Source organism: Sus scrofa, chromosome X, assembly GCF_000003025.6.
Source record: "Sus scrofa isolate TJ Tabasco breed Duroc chromosome X, Sscrofa11.1, whole genome shotgun sequence".
NCBI classification, from domain to species: Eukaryota; Metazoa; Chordata; class Mammalia; order Artiodactyla; family Suidae; genus Sus; species Sus scrofa.
Window position 1 is genome coordinate 14169427 of NC_010461.5, and position 26759 is coordinate 14196185.

At 43.2% G+C, this 26759-nt stretch overlaps 1 protein-coding gene and 1 long non-coding RNA gene across 4 annotated transcripts in view; one reads left to right on the top strand and one right to left on the bottom strand.

Annotated features, from left to right (window-relative positions):
- Positions 1-26759, top strand: part of NHS (NHS actin remodeling regulator) — a 354136-nt gene that overhangs the window by 314477 nt on the left and 12900 nt on the right. Inside the window, exons 4-5 of one of the 2 annotated variants that reach the window (XM_005673460.3) lie at positions 23135-23197; positions 25246-25438. In XM_005673460.3, the coding sequence (XP_005673517.1) occupies positions 23135-23197; positions 25246-25438 (256 nt within the window). The remainder of the gene's footprint in view (positions 1-23134; positions 23198-25245; positions 25439-26759) is intronic. The other variant, XM_001924471.5, reaches the window with a different exon arrangement.
- Positions 21075-26759, bottom strand: part of LOC110257735 — a 35441-nt gene continuing 29756 nt past the window's right edge. For both annotated transcript variants that reach the window (XR_002340674.1, XR_002340675.1), the window contains exon 3: positions 21075-22986. This is a non-coding gene — a long non-coding RNA (uncharacterized LOC110257735). The remainder of the gene's footprint in view (positions 22987-26759) is intronic.

Genomic DNA, 26759 nt, shown 5'->3' on the forward strand with positions numbered 1-26759 from the left:
GGCCCACCTTGGGACATACAGACTTGCAGCAGCCATATTTAGGAACTCGTTTTACCCTCTGGAAGCAAGTACTAGCAGGCAACATTAGCTTGTTAGCATCAAGACCTGGCCCCACCCAACTGCATGAGGGAACCAGTGCTGGGAGGCTTTAGGCCAAACAACTAATTGGGGAGAGACTCCACCCATCAGCAGGTAGGCTGCCTAAAGACTTCCTGAGCCCACAGCCACCTACAGTCATGCCTCTACACACAGCCTTGCCCAGCAAAGGGCCCAGATACAGCTCTGCCCACTAGTGGGCAGGCACTGGTCCCTCCCACCAGGAAGCCTCTACTAGCCTCTAGACCAGCCTTAACCACCAGGGGCACACACCAGATGCCAGAAAATGACAATCTCAGAGCCTGAAGACCCAGCCAGCTTACAGCAAGCCAGACCTCTCCTTGGGACCAGCTGGATCTGGGTCCTGCCCACTAGGAAGCCAACTCAAGTTTTGGGACGTCCTGGGTCCCATAACCAACAGTGTCAGCACCCCCACCCACCAGCAGTTTGATACCAGGTCTGAGATCCCAGGGCCCTACAGCCAGACTCCAGGACTCGGCTCTGTCTGCTAGTAGTCAGCACTAACTGCAGGGCCTGGTATCACCCATCACCATGAGGGCAACAGCTCCAGAGTCTGGATCCTGATTCTGCTCACTGGTGAGCCAGCACTTGCCCCAGCTCCCTGGGGTTCTGCCTTCAGCCACCTCATGACCAGGCCCCGCTAATCTGTAGCCAGCAGCATCTACACAAGGCAGGGCATAACAACCAACCAGGCCAGGGGCCAAACAAGCCTATCAGACCACTCACATAATCAGCCACCACAACAGAAGGACCCACATCCCTCTTGGGGGAATCCTTAGAGCATATAACTTGGCTGACAAAAGGGGAATGTGCTGCTGGGACACATAGGACTTGTCCTACAGAAGGCCACTTCCCCAAGGTCAAGAAACATAACTAACCTACTATATACAAACAAATACCAATAGCAACTTAGACAAAATGAGGCAGCAGAGGAAACTGTTCCAAATGAAGAAACAGCCAACCCCAGAAGAACTAAGTGAGGTGGAGACAGTCAATCTACTCAAGAAAGAGCTCAGAGTAATGATCATAAAGATGATGATGAAAACTCGGGAGAAGAATGGATAATCACAAAACAAGAAGTTAGAGGTTTTCAACAAAGAGCTAGGAAATATAAAGAACAGCAAAAAAAGAGATGAAGAATACAATAACTGAAATGAAAAATGCATTAGAAGGAATCAGTAGTAGACTAAATGATACAGAGGAACGGATCACTGAGTTGGAAGATAGAGTAGTGGAAATCACTGTTGCTGAAAAGAAAAAAGAATGAAAATCAATGGGGACAGTTTAAGAGACCTCTGGGATATCAAACACACTAAAATCCACATTATAGGGGTCCTAGAAGGACAAGAAAGAGAGGGCTGAGAACATATGTGAAAACCTTACAGCTGAAAACTTCTCCAGCCTGGGAAAAGAAACAGTCACCCAAGTCTAGAAAACACAGTCCCATATAGAATGAACTCAAAGAGGAACACACCAAGACACACCATAATTAAAATGACAAAAACTAAAGATAAAGAGAGAATATTAAAAGCAGTAAGGGAAGAAACAAATAACATACAAATGGACCTCTCATAAGACTTTCTGCTTATTTTTCAGCAGAAACTCTGCAGGGCAGAAGGGAGTGGTACAATATCTTCAAAGTGATGAAAGGAAAAATGTACAACCAAGAATATGTTACCCTCCAAGACTCTCCATCAGATTTGATGGAGAGATGAAATGCTTTACAGACAAGCAAAATCTAAAAAAGTTCAGGACCACCAAACTAGCTTTACAACAAATATTAAATGAACTTCTTTAGGTGATAAAAGAGGAGGCCACAACTAGAAACAAGAAATTTACAATATGGGATTTCCCGTTGTAGCTCAGTGGTTAACGAATCCAACTAGGAACCATGAGGTTATGGGTTCAATCCCTGGCCTCGCTCAGTGGGTTAAGGATCTGGCGTTGCCAGACATGGCTTGGATCCCGAGTTGCTGTGGCTCTGGTGAAGGCTGGCAGCTACAGCTCTAATTAGATCCCTAGCCTGGGAACATCCATATGCCATGGCTGCGGCCCTAGAAAATATAGAAAGAAAAGAAAAGAAAAAAGAAAAGGAAAGGAAAGGAAAGGAAGGAAGGAAAAAAGAAAGAAAGAAAGAAATTTGCAATATGAAACAGAAAGAAAGAAAGAAAGGAAGAAAAGGAAGGAAAGGAAGGAAGGAAGGAAGGAAAAAAGAAAGAAAAATTTACAATATGAAACAGCTCATTGGTAAAGGCAAACATACAGTAAAGGTAGGAAATCATCCACACACAAAGCTAGTAGGGAGGTTAAAAGACAAAAGTAGTAAAATCATCCACAATAAGCGATTAAGGGATACACAAAACAATTACATATAAAATATGATGTCAAAAATAGTAATTGTGAAGGGAGAAGAGCACAAATGCCTGGTTTTAAAAATGCATTTGAAATTAAGAGAGCAACAATTTAAAATGATGATAGATAAATAGATAGACAGACAGACTAGCTAGCTGTATAAAAACCTCATGGTAACCGAAAAAAATCTGTAATAGATATACACAGAAAAAGAAAATGGAATCCAAACATAACACTAAAGACAGTCATCAAAACATGAGAGAGGAGAACACAAGAATAGGGGTGGGAACACCTATAAAAACAAAAACAATTAACAAAATAGCAATTAAAATATATCAATAATTACCTTAAATACCAAAAGGACATAAAGTGGCTGAATGGATACCAAAACAAGGCTGAATGGATACAAAAGCAAGACACATATATATGCTGCCTACAAGAGACTCACTTCAGATCTAGATATACACACAGAATGAAAGTGAGGGGATAGAAAAAGTTATTCTCTGCAAGTAGAAATCAAAAGAAAGCTGGCAAAGCAATATGTATATTAGACAAAAAAGACTTTAAAATGAAGACTGTTATAAGAGACAAAATGGGCACTACATAATGATCGAAGGTTCAATCCAAGAAGATATACCAATTGTAAATATATATGCACCCAACATAGGAGCACCTAAATATATAAAGCAAATATTTACAGACATAAAAGGAGAAACTGATAGTAACACATGATAGTAGGGGACTTTAACACCCAATTTACACCAATGGACACATCATCCACACAGGAAATCAATAAGGAAACAGACCTTAAATGATGCGATAGATCAAATGGACTTAAGTGATATAGAGAGAGCATTCCAGAATATACAGCAGAATAGACACTCTTTTCAAGTGCACACAGAACATTATCTAGGATAGATCACATGCTATGCCACAAAACAAGCTTGGTAAATTTAAGAAAATTTAAATCATGTCAAGCATCTTTCAGACCACAATGCTATGGAGAATAGAAATCAACTACAAGAAAAAAAAAAAAACCTGCAAAAATGACAAACATATGCTGGCTAAACAATATGCTATGAAACAACCAATAGATACCTGAAGAAATAAAAAATGAAAATTAAAAAAATAACTACAGAAAAATGAAAACAAAAACATGATGACCCCACACCTATGGGACACGGCAAAAGAAATTCTCAGAGGTAGGTTTATAGCCATACAAGCTTACCTCAGGAAACAAGAAAAATCCCAAATAAATAACCTCACCTTACACCCAAAGTAACTCGAGAGCAAACAAAACTCAGAGTTAAAAGGAAAGAAATAAAAAAGATCAGAACAGAAATAAATGAAATAGAGACTAAAAAAAAAAAATAATGGATCAATGAACCTAAAAGCTAGTTCTTTGAAAAGATAAAATTGATAAACCTTTAGCCAGACTCATCAAGAAAAGATGAGAGAAGGCCCAAATCGATAATACCAGAAATGAAAAAGTAGTTACAGCTGACACCAAAGAAATACTAAAGGATCATAAGAGATCACTATGAACAACTATATGCCATTAAAATGGACAGCCTAGAGGAAATGGACAAATTCTTAAGAAAGGCATACTCTCCCAAGACTGAACCATGAAGAAATAGAAAATATGAACAGACCAATTACCAGCAATGAAATTGAATCAGTAATTTAAAAACTCCCCAAAAAACAGAAGTCCAGGACCAGACGGTTTCACAAGTGAATTCTACCAAACAGAGTTAACATGTATCCTTCTCAAACTATTCCAAAAAATTTGAGAGAACACTTCCAAAACTCATTCTGTGAGGTGAACATCACCGTGATACTAAAACCAAAGATAACCATGAGAAAAGCAAACTACAGGCCAGTAGCACTGATGAACATAGACAGGAAAATCCTCAACAAAAATACTAGCAAACCAAATCTAACAATACATTAAAATGATCATCTGCTAAGGATGCAAGAATTTTTCAGTATCCATAGATCAACCAATATGATACACCATATTAACAAAGCAAAGAATAAAAACTATATGATCATCCTGATAGATGCAGAGAAAGCTTCTGATAAAGTTCAATGTCTATTTATGATAAAAACTATCTGGAAAGTGGGCATAGAAGGAACCTACCTCAACAAAGTAAAAGTCATACACGACAAACCTGCAGCTAACATCACGCTTAATGGTGAAAAAAAGCTGAAAACTTTTCCTCTAAGCTCAGGAACAAGACAAGGATGTCCACTCTTGTCACTTTGTTCAACATAGTTTTGGAAGTCCTAGCCACAGCAATCAGACAAGAAAAAAGAAATAAAAGAATCCAAAAATGGAAAGGAAGAAGTAAAACTGTCACTGGTTGCAGATGACATGATACTATACATAGAAAATCCGGAGTTCCCGTCGTGGTGCAGTGGTTAACGAATCCGACTAGGAACCATGAGGTTGCAGGTTCCATCCCTGCCCTTTCTCAGTGGGTTAACGATCCAGCATTGCCGTGAGCTGTGGTGTAGGTCGCAGATGCAGCTTGGATCTGTGAGCTCTGGCGTAGGCCGGCAGCTACAGCTCTGATTCGACCCCTAGCCTGGGAACCTCCATATGCCATGGGAGCAGCCCAAGAAATATCAAAAAGACAAAAAAAAAAAAATCCTAAAGATGCCACCAGAAAACTACTAGAGCTCATCAGTGAATTCACTGAAGTTGCAGGTTACAAAATTAAAATAGAGAAATCACTTGCATTTCTTTTTTTGGCTGCCTGGCAGTATGTGGAGTTCCCAGGCCAGGAATCAGATCTGAGCTATAGGCTTGACCTAAGCCACAGCGGCAGCAATGCCGAGTCATTAACCCACTGTGCCGGGCTGGGTGTCGAACCTGTGTCCCAGGGCTCGCAAGGCACTGCCCATCCCATTATGCCATAGTGGGAACTCCATCTGTTGCAGTTCTATACACTAACAAGTAACTATGAGAAAGAGAAATGAAGGAAACAATCCCATTTACCACCACATCAAAGAGTAAAATATCTAGGAATAAACCTACCTAAGGAGGTAAAAGACCTGTACTTGGAAAACTATAAAATGCCAATGAAAGAAACTGAAGACATCACAAACAGATGGAAAGATATACCATGTTCTTAGTTCAGAAGACTTAGTATTGTTAAAGTGACCACACCACCCAAGGCAATCTGCAGATTCAGTGCAATCCTTATTAAATTACCAATGGCATTTTTCACAGAACTAGAATAGATAATTTAAAATTTTATATGGAAACACAAAAGATCCTGAATATTCAAAAGTCTTAAGAAAGAACAGAACTGCAAGAATCATGCTCCCTGACTTCAGTCTATTCTACAAAGCTACAGTTATCAAAACAGTATGGTGCTGGTACAAAAACAGACACATAGATCAGTGGAACAGGATAGAGAGCCCAGAAATAAGCCCACACACTTATGGCCAATTAACCTATGACAAAGGAGGCAAGACTATACAATGGAGAAAAGACAGTCTCTTCAATAAGTGATGCTGGGAAAATAGGGCAGCCATATATAAAAGAATGAAATTAGAACGTTCTCTAACACCATCTACAAAAATAAACTCAAAGTGGATTACAGGCCTAAATGTGAGACTGGATATTCTAAAACCCCTAACGAAAAACATGAGCAGAACACTCTGACACGAATCACAGCAATATTTGGGGGGATTTGTCTCCCAAAGCAAAGAAAACTAAAGGAAAAATAAACAAATGGGACCCGCTCAAAAGCTCTTACACAGCAATGGAAACCACTGACAAAACGAAAAGTTAACCTACTGAATGTGAGAAGATATTTTGAATATGACCAGTAGGGGTTACTATCCAACAAATATAAACAGCTCAGACAATTCTGCTCAAAGAAACAAATCTGATTTTTAAAACGTGCAAGAGAACTGATTAGACATTTTTCCGAAGAGGAAATGCAGATGGTCAAGAGGCTCATGAAAAGATGCTCCTCATCGCTCATCATCAGAGAAATGGAAACCAAAACCACAGTGAGGTATTTTACCTCATACAAATCAGAATGGCCATCATCAAAAAGTCTATGAATAATAAATGCTGGAGAGGGTGTGGCGAAAAAGGATCCCTTCTACACTGTTGGTAAGAACGTAAACTGGTGTAGCCACTGCGGAAAACAGTATGGAGGTTTCTCAACAAACTAAAACTGGAACCACTGTGTGACCTGGCAGTTCCACTCCTAGGTATATATCCCCCAAAACCCCAAAAACAGTAATTCAGAAAGATACATGCACCCCAATGTCCATAGGAGCATTATTTACAATTGCCAGGGTATGGAGCAACCTAAGTGTCATCAACAGATGAATGGATAAAGAAGATTTGATAGATAGACAGATATAGGTGGTGTGTGTATGTGTGTGCGTGTGCGTGTGTGTGTGTAGAATGAAATACTACTCAGCCATCAAAGAGAATGAAATGTTGCTGTCAAAGACAAATACTGTAGGATATCACTTATATGTGGAATCTAAAAAATACAACAAACTAGTGAATAAAACAACAACAACAACAAAAAGAAGCAGATTCACAGATTGAGAGAACAAACTTGTGGTTACCAGTAGGGAAAGAGAAGGGAGAGGGAACGAGATAGGACTGGGTGAAAAAAGGGGCTATTATGGGATTATATGAAGTCATCTGCACGCAACTTTTGAAAACTGTAAAGCATGTTAGAATTTAAGGAGTCTTTTGATTCAATAAAAAAATAGTCTCTTAAGAAAAAAAAAATAGCCAGGAAAACACGAAAAAAGGAAAACTATAAAGGGGGACTGGCTCCAACAGATAGTAAAATATCTTTAAAGCCTTTATAATTACAACAGCATGGTAGTGGCACAAATATACTAGTAGAATATAATACAAAGTCCAGAAATGGACCCAAGTATATTTGAAAATATCTGACGACATTAGTATCTCTAAATACTAAGGCAAAAGATGGAGGGTTTATTATTTTTTTTCTTTCTTCTTTTATGGCTATACCTGGGGCATATGGAAGGTCCTGGACATGGAGCTGAATCAGAGCTGCAGCTGCAGGCCTATACCACAGCCACAGCAAAGCCAGATCCAAACCACATCTGCAACCTCCACCGCAGCTCACAGTAACCCTTTAACCCACTGAGCAAGACCAGGGATCGAACCCGCATCCTCATGGATCCTAGTCAGGTTCTTAACCTGCTGAGCCACAATGGGAACTCCTTTTTTGTTTCTTAAATGATGCTGGAACAACTGGGTAGCCATTTGTTGAAGGAGAAAATTTTATCAGTTTCTCAACCTTGACACTATTGACATTGTGATTTGGAGCACTATTTGCTGTGGGAGCTGCCCTATGTACTGCAGGATGTTTAGCCGCATCCTTGGCCTCCACCCACCTGATGCCAGGAACTCTCTTCCCCCGAGTTTTGACAACTCTAAATGTCTCCAGACACTGCCAAATGTCCTCTGGGGGGACAAAATTGCCACTGGTTGAGAACCATTTAATAAGATCCACACTTCACACCATACACAAGATTAACCTCCAAAGGGATCAGAGACCTAAACATAAAAAAAAAAAAAAATGCAACCAAACACATAGTAGAAGAAAACAGGGGTGAATTATTCTTTGATCTCAAGTCTAGGAATAGCTTTCTAACTCCGACTCAAAATATAGAGACAATAAAAGAGAAGGCTGATAAATTTGAACATTACCTATTTTTGCCTGCTCAAATACCATAAACAAAGTCAAAAGAAAACCAAAAACTGGGAGAAAATATGTGTAACATACCACAGACAACAGGACTCATGTCACTCATTGAAAAATAACTTTTAAAATTGAGAGACCAAAAAAAAAAAAAAAAAAAAAAAAAAGAGCAAAAACCTGATAGAAAAATGGAGGAAAAGCCTTGAACAGACAATTCAGAAAAAAAAATTAAAATATTTATTAAACTTAGGGAAAAATGTTCAAACTCACTCATAATTAGAGAAATGCAGATAACACAGATACCACTCATCACCTTTAGACTGGCAAAAATTAAACAGTATGACAACCAGTGTATTCTATTGGTGCAACTGTGGGGAGGCAAACAGGCACTTGCATACATTGCTGGTGGAAATGTAAACTTTTTGTGCCACCTGTCTGGAAGGGAATTTGGCAATATCTAACAAAACTGTACACACGCACTGGAGCGCTCTTGGCACAAGTTCAATCCCTGGCCTGGGAATTTCCACGTGTCGTGAGTATAGCCATGCAAACAAACGAACAACTATATATGCACTGACTTTTTTCCCTAGCAATCCCACTAAACGTTCACTACCAATAAAACAAAAAGGTTAATGGTTCCAATACTGTTGACAGGTACAGGACCTGGGAAACAACCAAGACGCTTATATAAAAATGCATGCATTTAGGAAGTATTTATCCATTCGTGATACTAGTCCTTTTTATGTACACATAGTGATGGAATAAACCACAGGACATCCATACAATGGAGTATTAAGCAGCTGTAAAAAAAGGGGGGAGGGAATTTTTATGAACTAATAAGGAGTGATTCCCAGGACATACTCTTAAGTGACAAAGGCAAAGCCCAGAAGAGTGTCTACTGTATGCTACCCTTCATGTTACAAAGAGGGGTGTTGACGAAGATATGTAGGCATCCCCTTCTCTGTATAAGAAAGAGTTGATTCTGCTATAGCATAACATAACCATCCTTATAAATCTCCACATTATACAAAATTACACAATAAAAACCAGAGTTGATGGAGAAAACAGAGCACAACACTCAAAGAACTTCCGTCTCATACACACACACACACGGAACCTAATTTTAAAAAGAAGCAGTAGCTCAGTTTTACACATGTGAAATGGTTAAGAAATAGAAACTACAATAAATGTGTCACTTTACCTAGAAAAGGCCCTAAAGTTTGCTGGTGGAGTGGGTGTCAGGAGAAGGGCTGGACAGAGGGGTACCTGAAATCAGAAGGAAGCCCGTAACAGCAGGTGTGGACGGGCATGGCTGCTAACACACGGGGCCAACTGAGGGGGCTCAGAGATGGAGGTGTGTGCATTTTGTGTGTTCTTATGCAGCTCGGGCCAATTAGGTGCAGTTTCTCCATTCACCTAGAGTTTCTCACGCAGGAAATCATGCACAAGCAATTGCAGAATTCACATTAGGCTCAGGAGTTCCCATCGCAGCGCAGCAGAAACAAATCCTACTAGTATCCATGAGGATGCAGGTTCAATCCCTGGCCTCGCTCAGTGGGTTAAGGATCCAGCGTTGCTACGAGCTGTGGTGTAGGTCACAGATGCAGCTCAGATCCCGCATTGCTGTGGCCGTGGTGAAAGCTGGCAGCTGTAGCTCTGATTCGACCCCTAGTCTGGGAACTTACATATGCTGCAGGTGTGGCCCTAAAAAGCAAAAAAAAAAAAAAAAAAAAAAAAAATCACATTAGGCTCACATTGTTCTCCAAGATACCAATCACGTTGGAAAAAAAATCAGTGTTTCAAAACAAGACTTATAGCAAAACTGACTGTACAGAAGAAAGAAACCAGAAACTAATGAGACTGGTTTACCAATGGTGAGGGGGGCATTGGCAACGGGGTAGAAAGACTGGGGGACGGGAAGGAGGCAGTAAGGGCCGAGAGAACATGACACCTCTGAGTATATTTTGTGGTAGCTCTAACTCTTAGAACCCAGGTAATGTCTCATAGACTCCCTTGTAAGTAAATAACACCAACCAAAATATAAGGAGAACCCCAAATGGAAAACAAACAATAAAACTAAACTGAACTGTAGGTGGGGAAGAAAAGAGCTAACCTAAGTAACTTTGCAAAGAAGTTATTTTGTTTTAACTGCAACTATTTATTGGTGGATTGATAAATATAATTTTAAATAGAACAATAAGGCATAACCATGGATTAAAACAGTTTGCTGTACTACAAAAGAGGGAAAAGCCATAAACCTAGGAACTTTGAATATTCAAATCAAAGAGCCTCGGAGGTACCGAATAGATAAGTATCAGACAATTCTTCCCTTTCATACAATTCCTGTATGACGTCAGTTGATTCTAAAGCCAGAATGGGATGCCATGCAGAAGTCCTCACTCATGTATCCTTGAGCTGTCCTCTGCCCCCCACTCCTTTCCCTTCTCTTTGCAGTGGTTCTCTGGCCATGCCCTTCCTGAAGAACCGTGTGCACAGCTTCCTTCCTAAGCACAGAAGCAAGCATGCACTGAGTCAGAGAAAAGCCACCACAGGCACATATGTGAATGAATAGACTTAGATATTAGGATGGCAACCGCCGAATCCAGTAAGGTCTAAATGAAGCTGACTCTGGCAAAGGCGCTGCTATGGCTCGCTGAAAGGTCTATAGTGCTAGCTCAAGTTGTACCACCACTGCCAGACCCCTTGTTTCTAAGCGATTGCCAGTGGAGGCCGGAAGCCAATGTGCTTATCCCGATCATTGAAGACAAAGATTGAGGGACTGTCACAAATTGAAGGAGACTGAGATTTGACAACTAAATGCAACGTGAGACCCTGGAGTGGCTCCCGGACCAGAGCAAGGACATTAATAGGAAAACTGACAAGACCCAAATAATATTAATAGATTAGTTCATAGTATTTATCAATGTTAATCTCCTGATTTCAATAAATGTACTGTGGTGATGTAAGACGTTAACGTTAGGAAAACCTAGACAAAGATTTTATAGGAAAAATTTTTTGCAGCTTCTCTGTAACTATAAAATTATTTCAAAATAGAAAGTTAAAAATATATGTATGCTCTTAGCCACGGATATGTCACAGTTGGGACTTACATCCCAATGCCATTGATAGATACATGGCTTCAGGAGCAGGTAAGTTCAACCAGGAAATGCTTAGTTCAGGATTTCTTTAAATAGGGAAATTTGGAAGACCACAGAGAATCTAATTTCAGATGATCAGATGTTACCATAGCATATGACATCATGGCCCCTAATGTACCATCATGGCATAAATTCCCACTTCACAGTATGGAGTCAGTTTGCCATCGGCAGTTCAGCCTGGATCCCCTGCTGAATGGAATGTCCAGCTTATCTGTTCTCAACAGTCAGGTCCCTTGGCCCAGGCCCAGATCTGCCGATACTTGGAATATTCACGTGCTCTTCCCTGTGCAAGCCTAAGGCAGGCATTCCCAATAGGTTATAGCAGTCATTCCCACACGGTCCCCTGAGCTCCTACCGATAGGAGTCGGCACTTGAGCTGAAACATCTATTGCTACGTTCAGCCTGCAGTCAGGTGTATGGGGACTCTCAAAGTCTTAAGTTCCTGCTTAGATTCTGCTGTTCTAGATAGACAGGCGTGGCGGCACCCTTCCTCAAATGCAAAAAGAGATTCCAGCACTCTCACCAAGTGTCCCTCTCCAAGACACATCAGCGATTCAAGGGTAGAATGTCTAAGGGGCTCTGTGGTTTTGGATGAAGACGCTTGACATGAGATGGAGCCCGATGGCAAAAGCTGATCAGATTCCAGAGAAACACTGAGGCTTAAATCCTTATCATCAGGTTGACAGTTAACTTATTCCAATTGTGTTCATAGAAATAGTCTTTGTCAGACTTCATAAAATGAACCAGGAAAGAATATCAAAGATGCTTTGTCATTTCATAGCCTGACAATAGTTTTCTAACTTATCACACTAGGCATCCAGGGATGTTATTTACTTATTTATTGCTTTTTAGGGCCGCACCCGTGCCATATGGAGGTTCCCAGGCCAGGAGATGAACCAGAGCTGTAGCTGCCGGCCTACGCCACAGCCACAGCAACACCAGATCTGAGCTGAGTCTGCAACCTACACCACAGCTCATGGCAATGTCGGATCCTTAGCCCACTGAGCGAGGCCAGGGATCAAACCCGCATCCTCATAGATACTAGTCAGGATCATAACCCCCTGAGCCAGGGATTTTAAAATAAAACTCTATCAAGTCATTCTTTTCTTCTTACTAAGGGGGTACATTTGAAGGACAGGGGACATTCCAACAGCCTTATCTGGAAGCAAATGGAGGTAATCACTCAAAATTGGACCCAGGCCTCCCTGGTCATAGTCCAGAGCTATAAACAGTGACCATGTTTACTTTTTTGTTTTCTATCAAGAAGGAAAAAAAAATAGGTCTTATCAGAAGGCAGCTTCCGAGGAAAACTCAACTAAACTTAGGCAAGAACTAGAAGGCTGAGAGTGGAGTTCCAAGCCAGGAAAGATGAAAGACTAGAGCTGGCAGGAGGGTATTTCAGTAGTATTTACCTGCCCTGGGATAAAAACTGCCTCACTCTCCCATCTCCAGCTCCATCTTCTCATGTCCAGTCTCTCCCTTCCTTCCCTTTCTCCGTGGCTCCACATCAGAGATTTTCAGTATTCTACTGCTTTATGAGAGCTGGAACTAAGAAATTGCTTACCGAGCCTTTCCTTTGCTGTTGAGAGTTACACACTGCAGGAGTTCCCGTGGTGGTGCAGTGGAAATGGCCTTGCTCAGTGAGTCAGGGATGCGGCGGCGTTGCCATGAGCTGTGGTGTAGGTCACAGGCACGGCTCAGATCCCTCGTTGCTATGGCTGTGGTGTAGGCCTGCAGCTGTAGCTCCAATGTGACCCCTAACCTGGGCACCTCCATATCTCAAGGGTGTGCCCCCCCCCCAAAAAAAAGAATTACACATAGCACGGTGTCCCAGACAGGTCTTGTTTTGCTTTTATAAAATATCTTCCTGGTTCTGCAGGTTCTCTCAGAAGTATTTTGTTGCTTCATGACCTGTCTCAAAATAATTCTGCCCATCCAAATTAAGTCTCTCTTGCTTCAGCTTAGGTATTTCCCTTTACCTCATCTAGTTTGCTCCTTTAAACTAGTTCAGAAAAATTCTAACTTTGGAATGAGACCCTTTGACATATAAATTCCTCCCTAATCCTAAACCTTTAATTCCTCCATTCCACTTAAAGAAATAGTTTCAAATCCTTAGCCCAACTCCTCAGCCTCCTCTGTGCAGTCTGGTTCTGACTTCCCTCTCCAGATGGATTTCCCACAAATCCTTTGCAGAGACCCTCGATCTCAGCCGAACCGAACGCTATGCTCCTCTCTGGAAAATATCCTACCATCTCGAAATAATATTGCCATTTGGAATGCCCTCTCCCCCAGTGTAGCCTCTTATTTACTCCTTCAGTGTGAAAAAAATTAACCAAGCACGTAAAATTAATAAGTACTAGGTGGATGCAAAAAATGAGTCATAATCTCCTCCATGCAGAGTACATGATTACTATAGGCAGTTAGATGGTTCTGAATATCAGGTGTTAATACCCAACGGCGGCGAGGGGGGAGTTAGAATGGGGTCGGGTGTTAGGATTAAACTTCAGGCTAACAGTAGCATTTGTGAAGCCTGTGAAGGATGGGGCAGGGTTCTGAAAAGGATTACAGGCTGAAGACACCATGAGAGCGAGCACAGAGGCAGGAGAAAATGGAGTGCATACTCGTGAATTCAAATACTTGGATACATGAAGGATCCTGAATATCAGACTAAACGTTTGAATTTAGTCCACAGGCAGAGGAAAATACTGATGGATTTTGAGCACAGAAATAACATGATCAGAAAGAGCAGGGCTTTAGGAAGATACGAGGCCGTGTGTGTGTAGGATCCATTTCCTCCATTCCCAGGGATTTCTTCATGGTATACTAGGGAGAGAAAAGCCTGCTTCAAACGTAAGACTGCAAGACTGGTCACGCCTATCACACTCTCCATTTAACTCACCCGACTGGGCTTTGCAGCAGGTAGACAGATCTGGGAGACGGGGTGTAAGTAGCTTGTAACTGCGCAGCTGCCGGTCCAATGCGGTATTTTCCTTAGCGCAAGTCAGCCCCGCACTTAGCATGTGGCAGGATACAGCTGTTGACCCCAGCAGATACCTTCTCCCTCTATACCCATTTTCAAGGGTCATCACAAGCGGTTCACTTTTTTTTTTTTGTCATTTTGACTTTTCTAGGGCTGCTTCCCGCGGCACATGGAGGGTCCCAGTCTAGGGGTCGAATCGGAGCTGCAGCCGCCGGCCTACACCAGAGCCACAGCAACGCGGGATCCGAGCCGCGTCTGCGACCTCCACCACAGCTCACGGCAACGCCGGATCCTTAAGCCACTGAGCGAGGCCAGGGATCGAACCCGCAACCTCAGGGTTCCTCGTCGGATTCGTTAACCACTGTGCCACGACGGCAACTCCCGGCCGTTCCCTTTTGAGACTGCAGGAGCTCTCCTGCTCTCTGCCACACGCCGCAGAGATCGTGATCCTCCTGACGCGCCAGGGACCATCGCACTGGTTCCTCCTTTCCTCCTTGGACGACGGAACTGGAAGTGGCGAGCACGTCGGATGCCTCAGACACAAGCAAGCCGGGGGCGAAAGCCATGTAGTTTGTCAGCATAGGTCCAGTCGGGAGAACAGAAACCACACCCGTTATTTTAACAGAGAGGATTCAGTATGGGGCAGGTGTTATAAGACAGACATGGCAAATGGGAAACTGAGGCGACGCAGAAATAGTGACACTCCAAGCACAGCAAGCAGCTGACAGTCAAGGGCAGGACAGCTGGTGAGGAAGAGATGTTGGCCGAGTCCCGGCAAGAACGGGGGATGGAAGTCCAGATTTGGAGCAGACAGACGGGAGCTTAATAGGCAGCACAAGAGCCGATGAAAGCGCCGGCCAATGAGTCGGCTTTATATTAAATATTGTGATAAATAAAGAACATTCTCTGCCGCAGATTTTAGTTTTGGAATTCGTTCTTCTAAAACATTAGCCTGGCAGTGGCACAGCCAATAAAGTGACTTGTCTGTGCACATCATGACAGAACAGTCTCAGGTTGACATTATCTTGCACGCCTGAGACATTTCATTGTTCAAAGTATAAGCAGACAATGGAATACCACTCACAATAAAAAGGAACGAATTACGGATACACATAACTTGGATGGATCTCAGAGGCATTATGCTGAGTGAAAGAAGCCAGTCTCAAAAGGTGCGATTCCATTTATATGACACTTTCTTTTTCTATATATAATGATTTTTATTTTTTCCACTAGAGCTGGTTTACAGTGTTCTGTCAGTTGTCTACTGTACAGCAAGGCGACCCGGTTATACACATATATACACTCTTTTTCTCACATTCACTGTCGCCCATCAAGCTCCCTCACAAGTGACCAGCTATGGTTCCCCGTGCTGTACAGCAGGATCTCACTGCTCATCCACCCCGAGTACTTTCAAAAGGACACAACTACAGTGGTGAAGGAGAGATGCGTGGCTACCCGGGGCCAGGAGTCGGGCGAGACCGCGGCCAGAAAGGGAGAGCACGAGGCACTGCCTTGGGATAAGGGAAGTGTCCCGAATCCTGACCGTGGCGGGGTTACACGAGTCCGTGCACGGGGTAACCTTCACAGAGCCATACTCAAAAAACAGTCGGTTAAAAAAAGAAGAAAAAAGAAATGAGAAAAGTAGAGAAGGAACATCCGTGGCTTATGTGCGAGGTTTTATCTTTTTTGATTTTTGAAACATTTGCTGTGTTAAGGTCCAGTGTGACTCTGCTGAACCTTTGCCACATCTGGCCTGAGTTACAAGGGAACCCCATCTGAGATTGAATCCCATCTGAGATTGAACCCCATCTGAGATTGAATCCCATCTCCAGCTGTCACGCACCTCAGAGCCCCCAGCTAAAGGCGAGGCACCCAGGGTGACGGAGGAACCTCCCACACCTCCGGGCTGTTCCGGGGCTCCTGTGATTCCGGGAGAGTATTTGTGCTGTTTGTAGCAGTTCAAAGCCTTCCTCTTCCCTGCACTTCAAAGCCCGGCCTGCTTTTGCCCCATTCATGTCTTTTATTTGATGCTAGCAACCTTTGAGGACCGACGCTGAGTGGCCCTGGGCAGGGACCCCATGAATCGGCAAAGCTGGCCACAGGGAATGAATAAGATACTCACTGGCAGCAACATCACAGTGATTGTGGTCCAGTGAGCCTTGTTCTGTGTTCCTCTCCACAGTCCAGAGCAGTTCCCGAGAATAAACAACTGAGCTGCAGCAGGAAGTGGGCTCCCTCCCTGCCTCCCCGGAGCCCTCTTTTCTACTTTTCTGCTTTCTACGCATGCTTCAAAATATAATTTTGTCATGCTCTGCACATTTACATTACTTCATTAATAGAACACCATTAAACAAAGTGCTGCTGAACTTTGAAATACATAATATCATTTTGCAGTCCATCACCCCAAGAATTTTGGTTCCGTTCCATCTGAGATGAAAAGGAGGGAGATTCTCTGCAGCCCCACACTGTCTTCCTCAGAAAGCCTCTCCTGGGGTAAAATCTGCACCACTGGTGTTGCCATTGCCATTCAAGCTCTGCTCCCTAGGGGCCAATCTCATGCACAAACTCTCAAAATATTAATAGGATAGGATTCAAAAATGGATGAGCAGGTACTCTTTTTGTCTGGCTTCTTTCACTCCACATGTTTTCCTTGAGGTCACTGTTGTATCAATAGCATGTTCTTGTTCATTACTGTGTAGTATTCCAAGCTATGGATATAGTAGTCCACACCTTGTTTATCCATTCTGCTGTTGGTGGATATCTGAGCTGTTTCTAATTAGGGTTCTTTTTTTTGGGGGGGGAGGGTTATGAATAAACTTGCTATAAATATTTTTGTGAGAGGCCTTTTACTGACATACTCATGTTTCTTACCTCCATATATAAAAAGTAGACATACATTCTACAAATAATAAATGCTGGAGAGTATGCTGGAAAAAGGGAACCCTCCACTGTTTGTGGGAATATAAACTGTTGCAGCCACTGTAGAGAGCAGTATAGAGGTTCCTTAGAAAACTAAAAATAGGGTTATCATATGATCCAGCAATTCCATTCCTGGGCATATATTCAGAAAAGATGAAAATTCTAATTCGAAAAGATACATGCACTCCACTGTTCGTAACAGCCCTACTCACACTGGCCAAGACACGGAAGCAACCTACATGTCCACTGACACATGAATAGATAAAGAAGGTGTGTGTGTGTACACATGCACACAATGGAGTATTACTCAGCTAAAAACAATAAAACATTGCCATTTGCAGCAACTTGGATGGACCTAGAGATAATCATACTAAGTGAAGTAAATCAAGATAGAAAATATGATATCACTCGTAAGTGGAATTTTTAAAATAATACAAATGAACTTACTTATCACACAGAAACTCACAGACATAGGAAACAAATTTATAAGTATCAAAGGAGAAAGGGAGGAATGGATCAATTAGGAGCTTAAAATTAGCAGATACACACTGCTATATGTAAAATAAACAAAAGGCCCTACTATATAGCACAGAGAACTATACTCAATATCCTGTAATAACCTATATTGGAAAGGAATATACATGTGTGTGTGTGCATACATACATCTGAATTGCTTTGCTGTATACCTTATACTAATATTATAAGTCAACTATAATTTTTTAAAACTAAAAATATTAATTTAAAAAAATGATTTTTTTTAAAAAGGTAGACATGTTGGCGTTCCTGCTGTGGTGCAGTGGGTTAAGAATCCAACTGCAGTGGCTCAGGTCACTGGTGCAGTGGGTTAAAGGATCTGGCACTGCTGCAGCTGCAGCTCAGATTCAGTCCCTGGCCCTGGAACTTCCGGTTGCCATGGGGTGGCCATGAAAAAAAGAAAAAGGTAGGCGTGTTTCGGTTCCTCTGACACGGTCAGTCTCTGAGGTGGCTGTCCCATTCTCAGTCCCCGCCAGCCATTTATGAGAGTTCCAGCCGCTCTACATCTTTGCCAGCACTTGGTAGGACCAATCTTTTCACTGTAGCCCATGTGGTATATAGCAGCGTATCACTGTGGTTTGCCACGTGAATTACCCTGATGAGAAACGATGCTGAGTGCTTTCGCACATGCCTGTTGGCCTTTTATCTATTCTCTTTTGCAAAGTGCTTCTGAGGAGAAATGAGGAAGTGGTGGCGGCGATGTCAGGGGAGAAAGGTAAAGGTATGAGTTGGAAAAGACGTAACAGCTCAGGCCAGGGAAAGCCTAGGATGTGGCGGAAACTTTGACCTGCCGCGTCATTTTGTCCTGCCGCGGTTGTACACTTGGGTAAAGGTTGGAATGGAGAAGAGAGGAAAGGGAGAAGCACGGTGTGAGTTTCAAATGACGTTATTCATCGTGTCTGGAATATAGGAGCACAGTGCCAGCCAGCAGGAGACTTTGGGACAGTCTTAAGGGGGTAACGGTGCTATGTAATTGTCGCAGCAAGAGTGATGTGTGAAGAAGGTATTGCCAGACTCCTTTAAGCCTTCCAGAAAGATCAAAGCCCTGCGTGTTTATATACAACACATACACACACGCCAGTGAATAAGAACCCGAGGCGGTCCAGGTCCCCTCCACTTCGCAGACAGGCCCTACTATGTGCAAAAATGCGCAGACTTGGTCTACGGACGAACCAACCCCAGGGTAGAATGAGAATAAGTTCTCAGATCGCCTCCCTAGGAAGCCAGGGTGGGTTGCAATGGACATCGTCACTCGGAAAGTTCCATCCCTGTACTCCCATGTGCCACAACATCCATTCTCTAGTAGATATTTCTCAGGTTTAAGGCAGCATGATAGTAATAAATCAGCTCTGAAAGTCGACTGCTGTAAATGCCATGTGGTATTGGTTAGATCACAAACCAAAGCCAATTTTTCAAAACATTTCCTGCTGGAATACCCACAACATTTTAACAGATGTCTTTTGGAACGTTTTGAAGCAAAATAAGCCCCCATCAGCATATAAAATAAAACCCAAAAGAAAGTAAGCTGCGGAGGGATTTTTCTTTTTCTTTTGGCAGTAAGAGAAAGATCGGAGAAAGTCTTGAGATCTTTGGAGAAATACTTGCTCATAGCCACAAAAGTGAAGAAATGAGCTTTTCTCATATACACACCACAAGAAAAATTGGGGCTGGGGAAATATCCTTCCATTATTCACCAAAGAAATTTCTCTGATAGCTTTTCAGTGTAGTATCTGTTATTTCTTGTTCTGGACACTGGTTATAACGCCAGCTTTTGTTGAAGCAGTTCCACAGAAAGCTAGGGAAAGGGTCTGAGGCAGGGACAAATGCAGTGAAAGCATCAAAGAAGCATCTTTTGTCAGGGACGATGACCAGTGCTGGCTGATTCTAAAGGGGCAACGTGGAATCTGGGGCCTCTCAGAATTAGTGGGAGGGCCAGAATAGAAGTCTGGAAAAGGTAGGAGAAATTTTCTGGCACTTCTCTTCAACATTATGCTATAAAAAAATTTCATGAAAGGTACAGAAAAATCACAAGAATCATACAGTGAACATGCATATACGCAAGAAGGAGACACTATTTTTAATCTGACTGTTTATACCAGGGCTGATTTTGAGTCTCATCAAAGAAATGGTCCTGAATTAATGAATGAGTGGTCTAACAAGCTTGCCACACACTTATTCTGGAGAAGCCAGAAGCCAGGACTGCTAGCTCCTCCTGCATGGAGTAATAACTCCAAAAGCAAGATTCCCTATGGGTTTGCTTCTATCATCTGTTGTTGTGAATGCTACTTGCTCATGCTGACTTGTCTCCTTGTTGCCGTATTAGCTTTGACTCTGCGCTGGATATTATACTGAAAAATTATATGTAGCAGTAATTTGATACTATTTCTCTTAATTATTTGCTTGTTCTATTTTGGGGGGGAACCCATGCCACGGTAGCAACCCAAGCCGCTGCACTGACAACGCTGGGTCCTTAACCCACTGCCCCACGAGGGAGATCCCAATACTGTTTCTTTGGAGAAGATTTTTGTTTGCTTATGCCAGGCCCATGGGGGTAATTAGCAGTTCAGTAAATGTTTATTGAGCATTACTGAGGTAGTAGGAATATAGTTATCAACAAGAATTGGTTCCTGCCCTTACAGGTCTTCCTCTGAATAAGCAATAGGATTAATTTAACTAGAGCCTTTACGGAGCTCTCATCGTGGCTCAGGAGTTAACGAACCCAACTAGGATCCATGAGGATGCGAGTTCGATCCCTGGCCTCACTCAGTGGGTTAAGGATCTGACGGTGCTGTGAGCTGTGGTGCAGGTCGCAGGCACAGCTCAGATCCTGCGTTGCTGTGGCTGTGGTGTAGGCCGGCAGCTTCAGCTCTGATTCAACCCCTAGCCTGGGAAGCTCCATGTGCCGCAGGTGTGGCCCTAAAAAGACAAAAGACACACAAAAAATAAATAGAGACTTTAGGAGTTCTCTCATGGCACGGCAGGTTAAGGATCCAATGTAGTCACCAGAGTAGCTTGGGTCACTGCTGTGGCACACATTTGACCTCTGGTGCAGGAACTTCCACATGCCACAGGTGTGGCTAAAGAAACCAAACCAAACAAAAGACAAGGAGTTCCGGTCGTGGCTCATTGGAAATGAATCCAACTAGGAACGGTGAGGTTGCAGGTTTGATCCCTGGCCTCGCTCCGTGGGTTAAGGATCTGGCGTTGCCGTGAGCTGTGGTTGCTCGGATCTGGCGTTGCCGTGGCTGTGGCGTAGGCCAGCAGCTGCAGGTCCGATTAGACCCCTAGCCTGGGAAGCTCCATATGCCGAGGGTGTGGCCCTAGGAAAAAAAAAAGAAAGAAAAAAACCAAACCCTCAAGTTTAGAAACATAAACAAATAAATAAATAGAGCCTTTAAAGAATAATTCAATTCACACAAGGATGAGCAGCATGCAGCTTCTCCTAACCTTACCCATCTACACCCACTAAGGAGTGGCACGCTGGACTATGCAGAGACGCCTCAAAGCAGCAGTTCTCTTGTAGTTTCAGTTCTTAGATAATTTAGGGGAAAAACCTGTATAAACTGATTATTGTATCTGCCATAAAAATCTAATCAGAAATTATCAGATTGATTTTTTTTACTTCCTTTGACAACATACCCAGGAAAGTGGATGCTCTAAAACACTAAGGCGGTTACTAATTCTTACTAATTCACGGCAGGAATAAGACCATAGCCCACACGAGTATCATACACTTAAATACTCTGCACTGACGGACCATCTGCAGGGGACTGGGTCCCTGTGTGTAGGTAGTAAAAGCAAAGAACACAATCCTTCCACACCGGAGCTACTTTCAAAGTAGTGGACTGTACACCTGAAACTAACACAATATTGTAAATCAACTCTACTTCAATTCAAAAAATTAAATTCAAATTTAAAATACAATGGGAGTTCCCTGTTGGCCTAGCGGTTAAGGTGACACCTGGAAATGGCTGAGTATGGCAAGTCCAGACTGTTCAGTTTTGGTCACCACAGTTAACTCCGTGGCTCTGTGGGTTCCATTCCACAGAAGAGTCCTTCCCAGCTAATGGGCCGCGCCACACTTTTTTTTTTTTTTTTTTTTTTTTTTGGCTGCGACCATGGCACACAGAAGTTCCCAGGCCAGGGATCAAACCCAAGGCTCAGCGGTGCCAATGCCAAGTCCTTATGTGGGTTTCCCATCACTGATAAAACACACAGAGCTGGTATCATTCACGTGCACAAATCATTTGTTGATCTCTTAACAATGAGGAGGCCTCCTGGAAGACGGAAAGGACAATCAGAGATGGCCCCTGACCTCAGGAGTTCATACTCTAGTAGGTGCAAAAGACATATCCAGGGATAAGTTATGTAACTTAAAAAGGCACTGCTGCTATATGGAAAGTGCTGCGATAGAGGGCTGACTGAATCCAAAGCTGCCGTGGTCTAGGATTCGAAGAGTTTCCCTGTCCTCAGGAGAACCTGAAAAGGAGACTCTGGTTACTAGATTATTCTCCACACAGGACTGCCAACATGATTTGTGCGGCCCACTGCAGCATGAACGTGCGTGGCCCCTTACGGCAAGACTAAGGATTTCAAGACGGTGACAGCATTCAACCAGGCATGGAGTCCTTCTGAGTGCAGGGCCCTGTGTGGCTGCGCAGCTCACACGCCCTTGACACTGGCCCTGTCTGCACAGACCATGGATGTGAGAAAGAGGCCAATTTTGACCAGTCCAGAGGAGGAAATTATACACGAGCAATTTTCTTCCAAGTAGTTCACAGGAAAATAAACTCACTTTAAGAAAATAATGCAGTCTTTCCCAAAGTAGCAAGTGGGATTGGGATATAAAAGATAGAAAGGTACAATTTACAAAGACAATGTCACAGCCATTTCACAGCTGCAAGGTAAGGACCATAATGATAGGAACGGGAGCGGCAGTGGGAGCCGACACTAACACAGAGCGCTTACTAAGCGCCGGGATTCGTCTAAGCCTACCTATTAGGTATATTTACTCATTTAATCCTCGCAAGGACTCGGGGAGGTCGATACTCTTATTTTCCTGTCTCGTGGATGAGAAAACTGACCTGAGAGCCAGCCCCTGGTCCCACAGCAAGTGAGCAGTAGAACCAGGCTTTGTACTCAGACAGTCCAGCTCCAGGGTCGGGGCTTCTAACCACTGTTGCTGCTGCTTCTCAGAAAAGCAAGACACCTACGGCAGGAAGGGAGAAAGGAAGGATGGAAGGACGGGCGTTATCCCAGTATATTCATGCATTAATGTCATAGATTTGGCTTAACCAGATACCGTGGGTTGTGTGCATGTTTTTAATTTTTTCTTTTCTTGCATTTCATGTTCATAGTTTAACAGCACCCGTTCGCCCTCCCCCACTGAATGTTGCCACATGACCCCATGGAGTAGAAAGGTACTGCTTCTGAGAACATTCCATCACGGCCTGTCGTGCTTTCTCTGGACACTTGCACTTTCTTCTCTTTCTTTATGGCAAACTCTCCTGTTTCTAACGAACTAACAGGCATTCTTTTAAATCCATTTAAAGAGTGGTAACTGGAACTCAATAAAATATAACGTAGTAGTCGGTCATGCCAGAGGTTTTACACCCCCCGCCCCCACCCCGACCCCATCCCCAGGCTGCACTTAAGTCTCAGTTCAAGGCCCCACCCTAACACCACTCCAGGACTTTGTAGTTTCGAGAAAAGAAATTTCAGCTTGCCCTATATTTACCAAAACTGCAAAGGTTCGCCTTCTCAAATCAAAAGAGAACAGGACAAAAGGATTCTCTGGCAGCCAATTGTCCCCGTCACCATTAAATAAAAAGCGCCTTTGGCTGCTGGTCAGAGCCTGTAGTCGGGTCACTGTTCTTTCTTTGTGGCTCAGTCCATTGTTATTCAAGGAAGGCCTCGCCTACAGAATGTGGCCTCTGGTGCCTGTGTGCTCGGAGGGGGAGTGTTCTCTCCAGCTCCTGCTCCCTCTCCCTCTGTCTCTCTTTTTGCACGCACCAAACTTTTTTTTTTTTTTCTTTTTGGAAGTTACCTAGGAAACAAAGTCTTTTGTGCTCCAACTTTATCTGAGCTATTTGCTTCGCTGGGAACCTGCACAAAAGCTGAAGAGAGAAAGAAGGTTGCAATGTTTGGCGAAAAACCATTCATGGCCAACACGTTTTTCTCAAGGGGGGGAAGCGTAGCCTGTTGGGTGTCTTGGGGGGCTTTTCAGATACCTCTGACAAGGTAAGCAAGTGCTGGGTGTTCGTTCAGAACAAGTGGCTCTGGAATCCTCTCTTTAAGGGGACTTGAGAACAGTTCCTTTGACAGTATATGAAATCCTCTGAGTTAACAGGGCAGGACGCTTCCCAGCGTGAGGAGGAGCAAATTTTTTTTTAAATGACCCTGATTTTAGGACAGAATATTATTAAAACCTAACTGGAATCAAGAGGGAAACTGCTTATTTTATACCAACAGCCACCTTCCTACAAATGGTGGAAAGAAAGAAAACCCAGGTTCGGTGGTGAAAACTGAGTTTCTTAATAATCCGCTTTCGAAACCCAACCCTGAAATCACGGCTGGGATGGAGACTTTTTAATCACCTGGGCTAGGAGCCCAGCCCTAGGGCTGTTGGAAGTTAGGAAATACCGGTATTTATCAGAGGCGGGGATGGAAAATTCTGAACCATCACAAGGAAGTCAAGGTCTCTCCACAGTCGGAAGACAAGCTTCGTGCTGCAAAGCTGACAGAAAATCAAGGGGGACCATTCTACTCTTGCAGATTGGGAAAAGAAACCCAGTAGAATCCTTTCCCCCAGTAAGAGCGGTTGGATCTTCCACTCTCGTTGATGGGTGGAGATTCTTCGCGTTTGCTTTTCCACCTGCACAGGGCTGAGGAAACTGCATTCTTAAAATGGCATTCCCAAGTGCCGCCACCCTGCCCTAAGATGAGCTCTGAGCATTTGGATCCGGCCTCTCAGATGAGGTCGGCTTTTCCCTCAGGTGATGTGTTCTGGGGTGTCTCCTGACTCCGGGCTTTCTGGCCAGTTTTCTAAACCTTTCCTTAGGCATCTAAATCATTTTTCCCCTTTGATCACAGTCACCTAGCGCTTTCGAGACTTGCAGTAGGAATTTCTGGCGAGACTTCCAGAAAATAAATCTACCTCTCACTGGCTTAGAGAGTCCTCTCTTTCTTCATTTTGAAGTTTGGGGATTTCTGGCTACCTTGTCTCTCCTCTTTAATTCCCTCTGACCTGAAAAGCATGTGTGTTTAGCCTATTTTTTCCCTTTTGTATCACTTGACTGTTGAAATGATAACTTGCGGTTACTTGTGCTTACTAACGGTTTTCAGGGATTCTTCCTCTGACCTGAAAGCTTATCTCTGACTAAACTGAAATTTGTCCTAACTCTGAAGTTCCTTGTGTGTGTGCTTATGTGTAAACCCCGATGGCTGAATCTGGATGCTCTGTTTGCAGTCCCATCCCCCGGAGGACGAAGATACAGATGTCATGTTAGGGCAGAGGCCGAAAAACCCAGTGCATAATATCCCCTCGACACTGGACAAGCAGACCAACTGGAGCAAGGCGCTACCTCTCCCGACGCCAGAGGAGAAGATGAAACAAGATGCCCAAGTGATTTCTTCCTGCATCATTCCCATCAATGTCACCGGTATTGTGCTGTTCTTTTCTTGGGGGCAGGCGGGTCCGAGCACTCTGTGTATTAAGTATGGTCCGAACCTGTGCTGCTGGGCGCACCAGTTAAGAAAACTGCTTGGTAAACAAATGATACCTTTTTTTTTTTTTCATCAGAATGCAACCCAGGGGATGTTCGATAGGCTTTTGTTAGGTTTTGAACATCAATTTGCATATATTCTGCTGGGCCGCTTGTTATGTAAATGATGGACAGTTTCTTTCGGAGAAAAAGTAACCACATAGCTCTTTAGCCATAGCTGACTGAAATAATGGCGAAAGCGGCAGTGATTAATCAGATGAGAATGATGTGTGGCACCGCAGGAAAGAGCCCAGCAAGCCTCAGGTTTCGAAAACGGCAAGTAAGGATCCTGTAGCTCAAGTATAAAATCTGTTTTCATGCTTCTGTGGATAAAGGTAGGCTTGTTTAAAAGATCCTTTAGACTTCTGCACTGATTTTAGGCATTTTGGACCTAAAAATTCACGGTGTCATAGATGAAGGCTCAATTCTACTCTCAAGCCAGCCAGCCAGTCTTCTGCTCACACTCCGCTTCCTCCTTCTCCTCTGTACTGAGAGTTCGGATACTAGGCCAGGTCCCAGGCAAGCCTGTCTGGACTTTACTTAAAAAAGTTTATTGGCAGCAGTTGTAAAATCCAGAATTGGTCATCTTAGAACCTGGCGATCTTAGTTGTAAATAAAATAATATTATAAAGGATTCTAATTTTCAGAGACAGATAGTAAATGATCTATCCACTAGGCTTTTCTTTAACCATCTCTAAGAGCTACATTTTAACGTATTTGTATATTGAAGATCTCACAATGGCCATTGTGTGACTGATTTTCGTGTAACTAAATATCACATGCTGCTGGAGATGCATTCTGGACACAACTGTTATTAACGTCACTCGCAGCTCTCTCCTCTACAGTGGGGAGCAAATGATGACCAGATATCAGGGCCGATATCATTTTCTCCATGACAAACAGGAGTGCTAGTTGATCAGCTGGTTGTGAGCTGGGAGGGAGTTTTACTGACCTGCTCAACTTGTAGGAGAAATTAGTCTAAGGATGTGCCCTTCATCTGACCTCCATAATCTAAATGGGATGCTTTAGGGGGTGTTCAGCTGTCAAAGGGGATCATTTTGGCATCCTCTTAACCTAACTTTCGGTTCTGGGAACATCTGATTATTAGCAGCACCTGTTTTCTTCATGGCACTGTAAGTAAAATCTTGTTTTCAAATTTAGTCCTTTAATTATGGGGCTTGTGACTTAGGAAAAGGGATCTTTCCTTTTGCTTTATTTC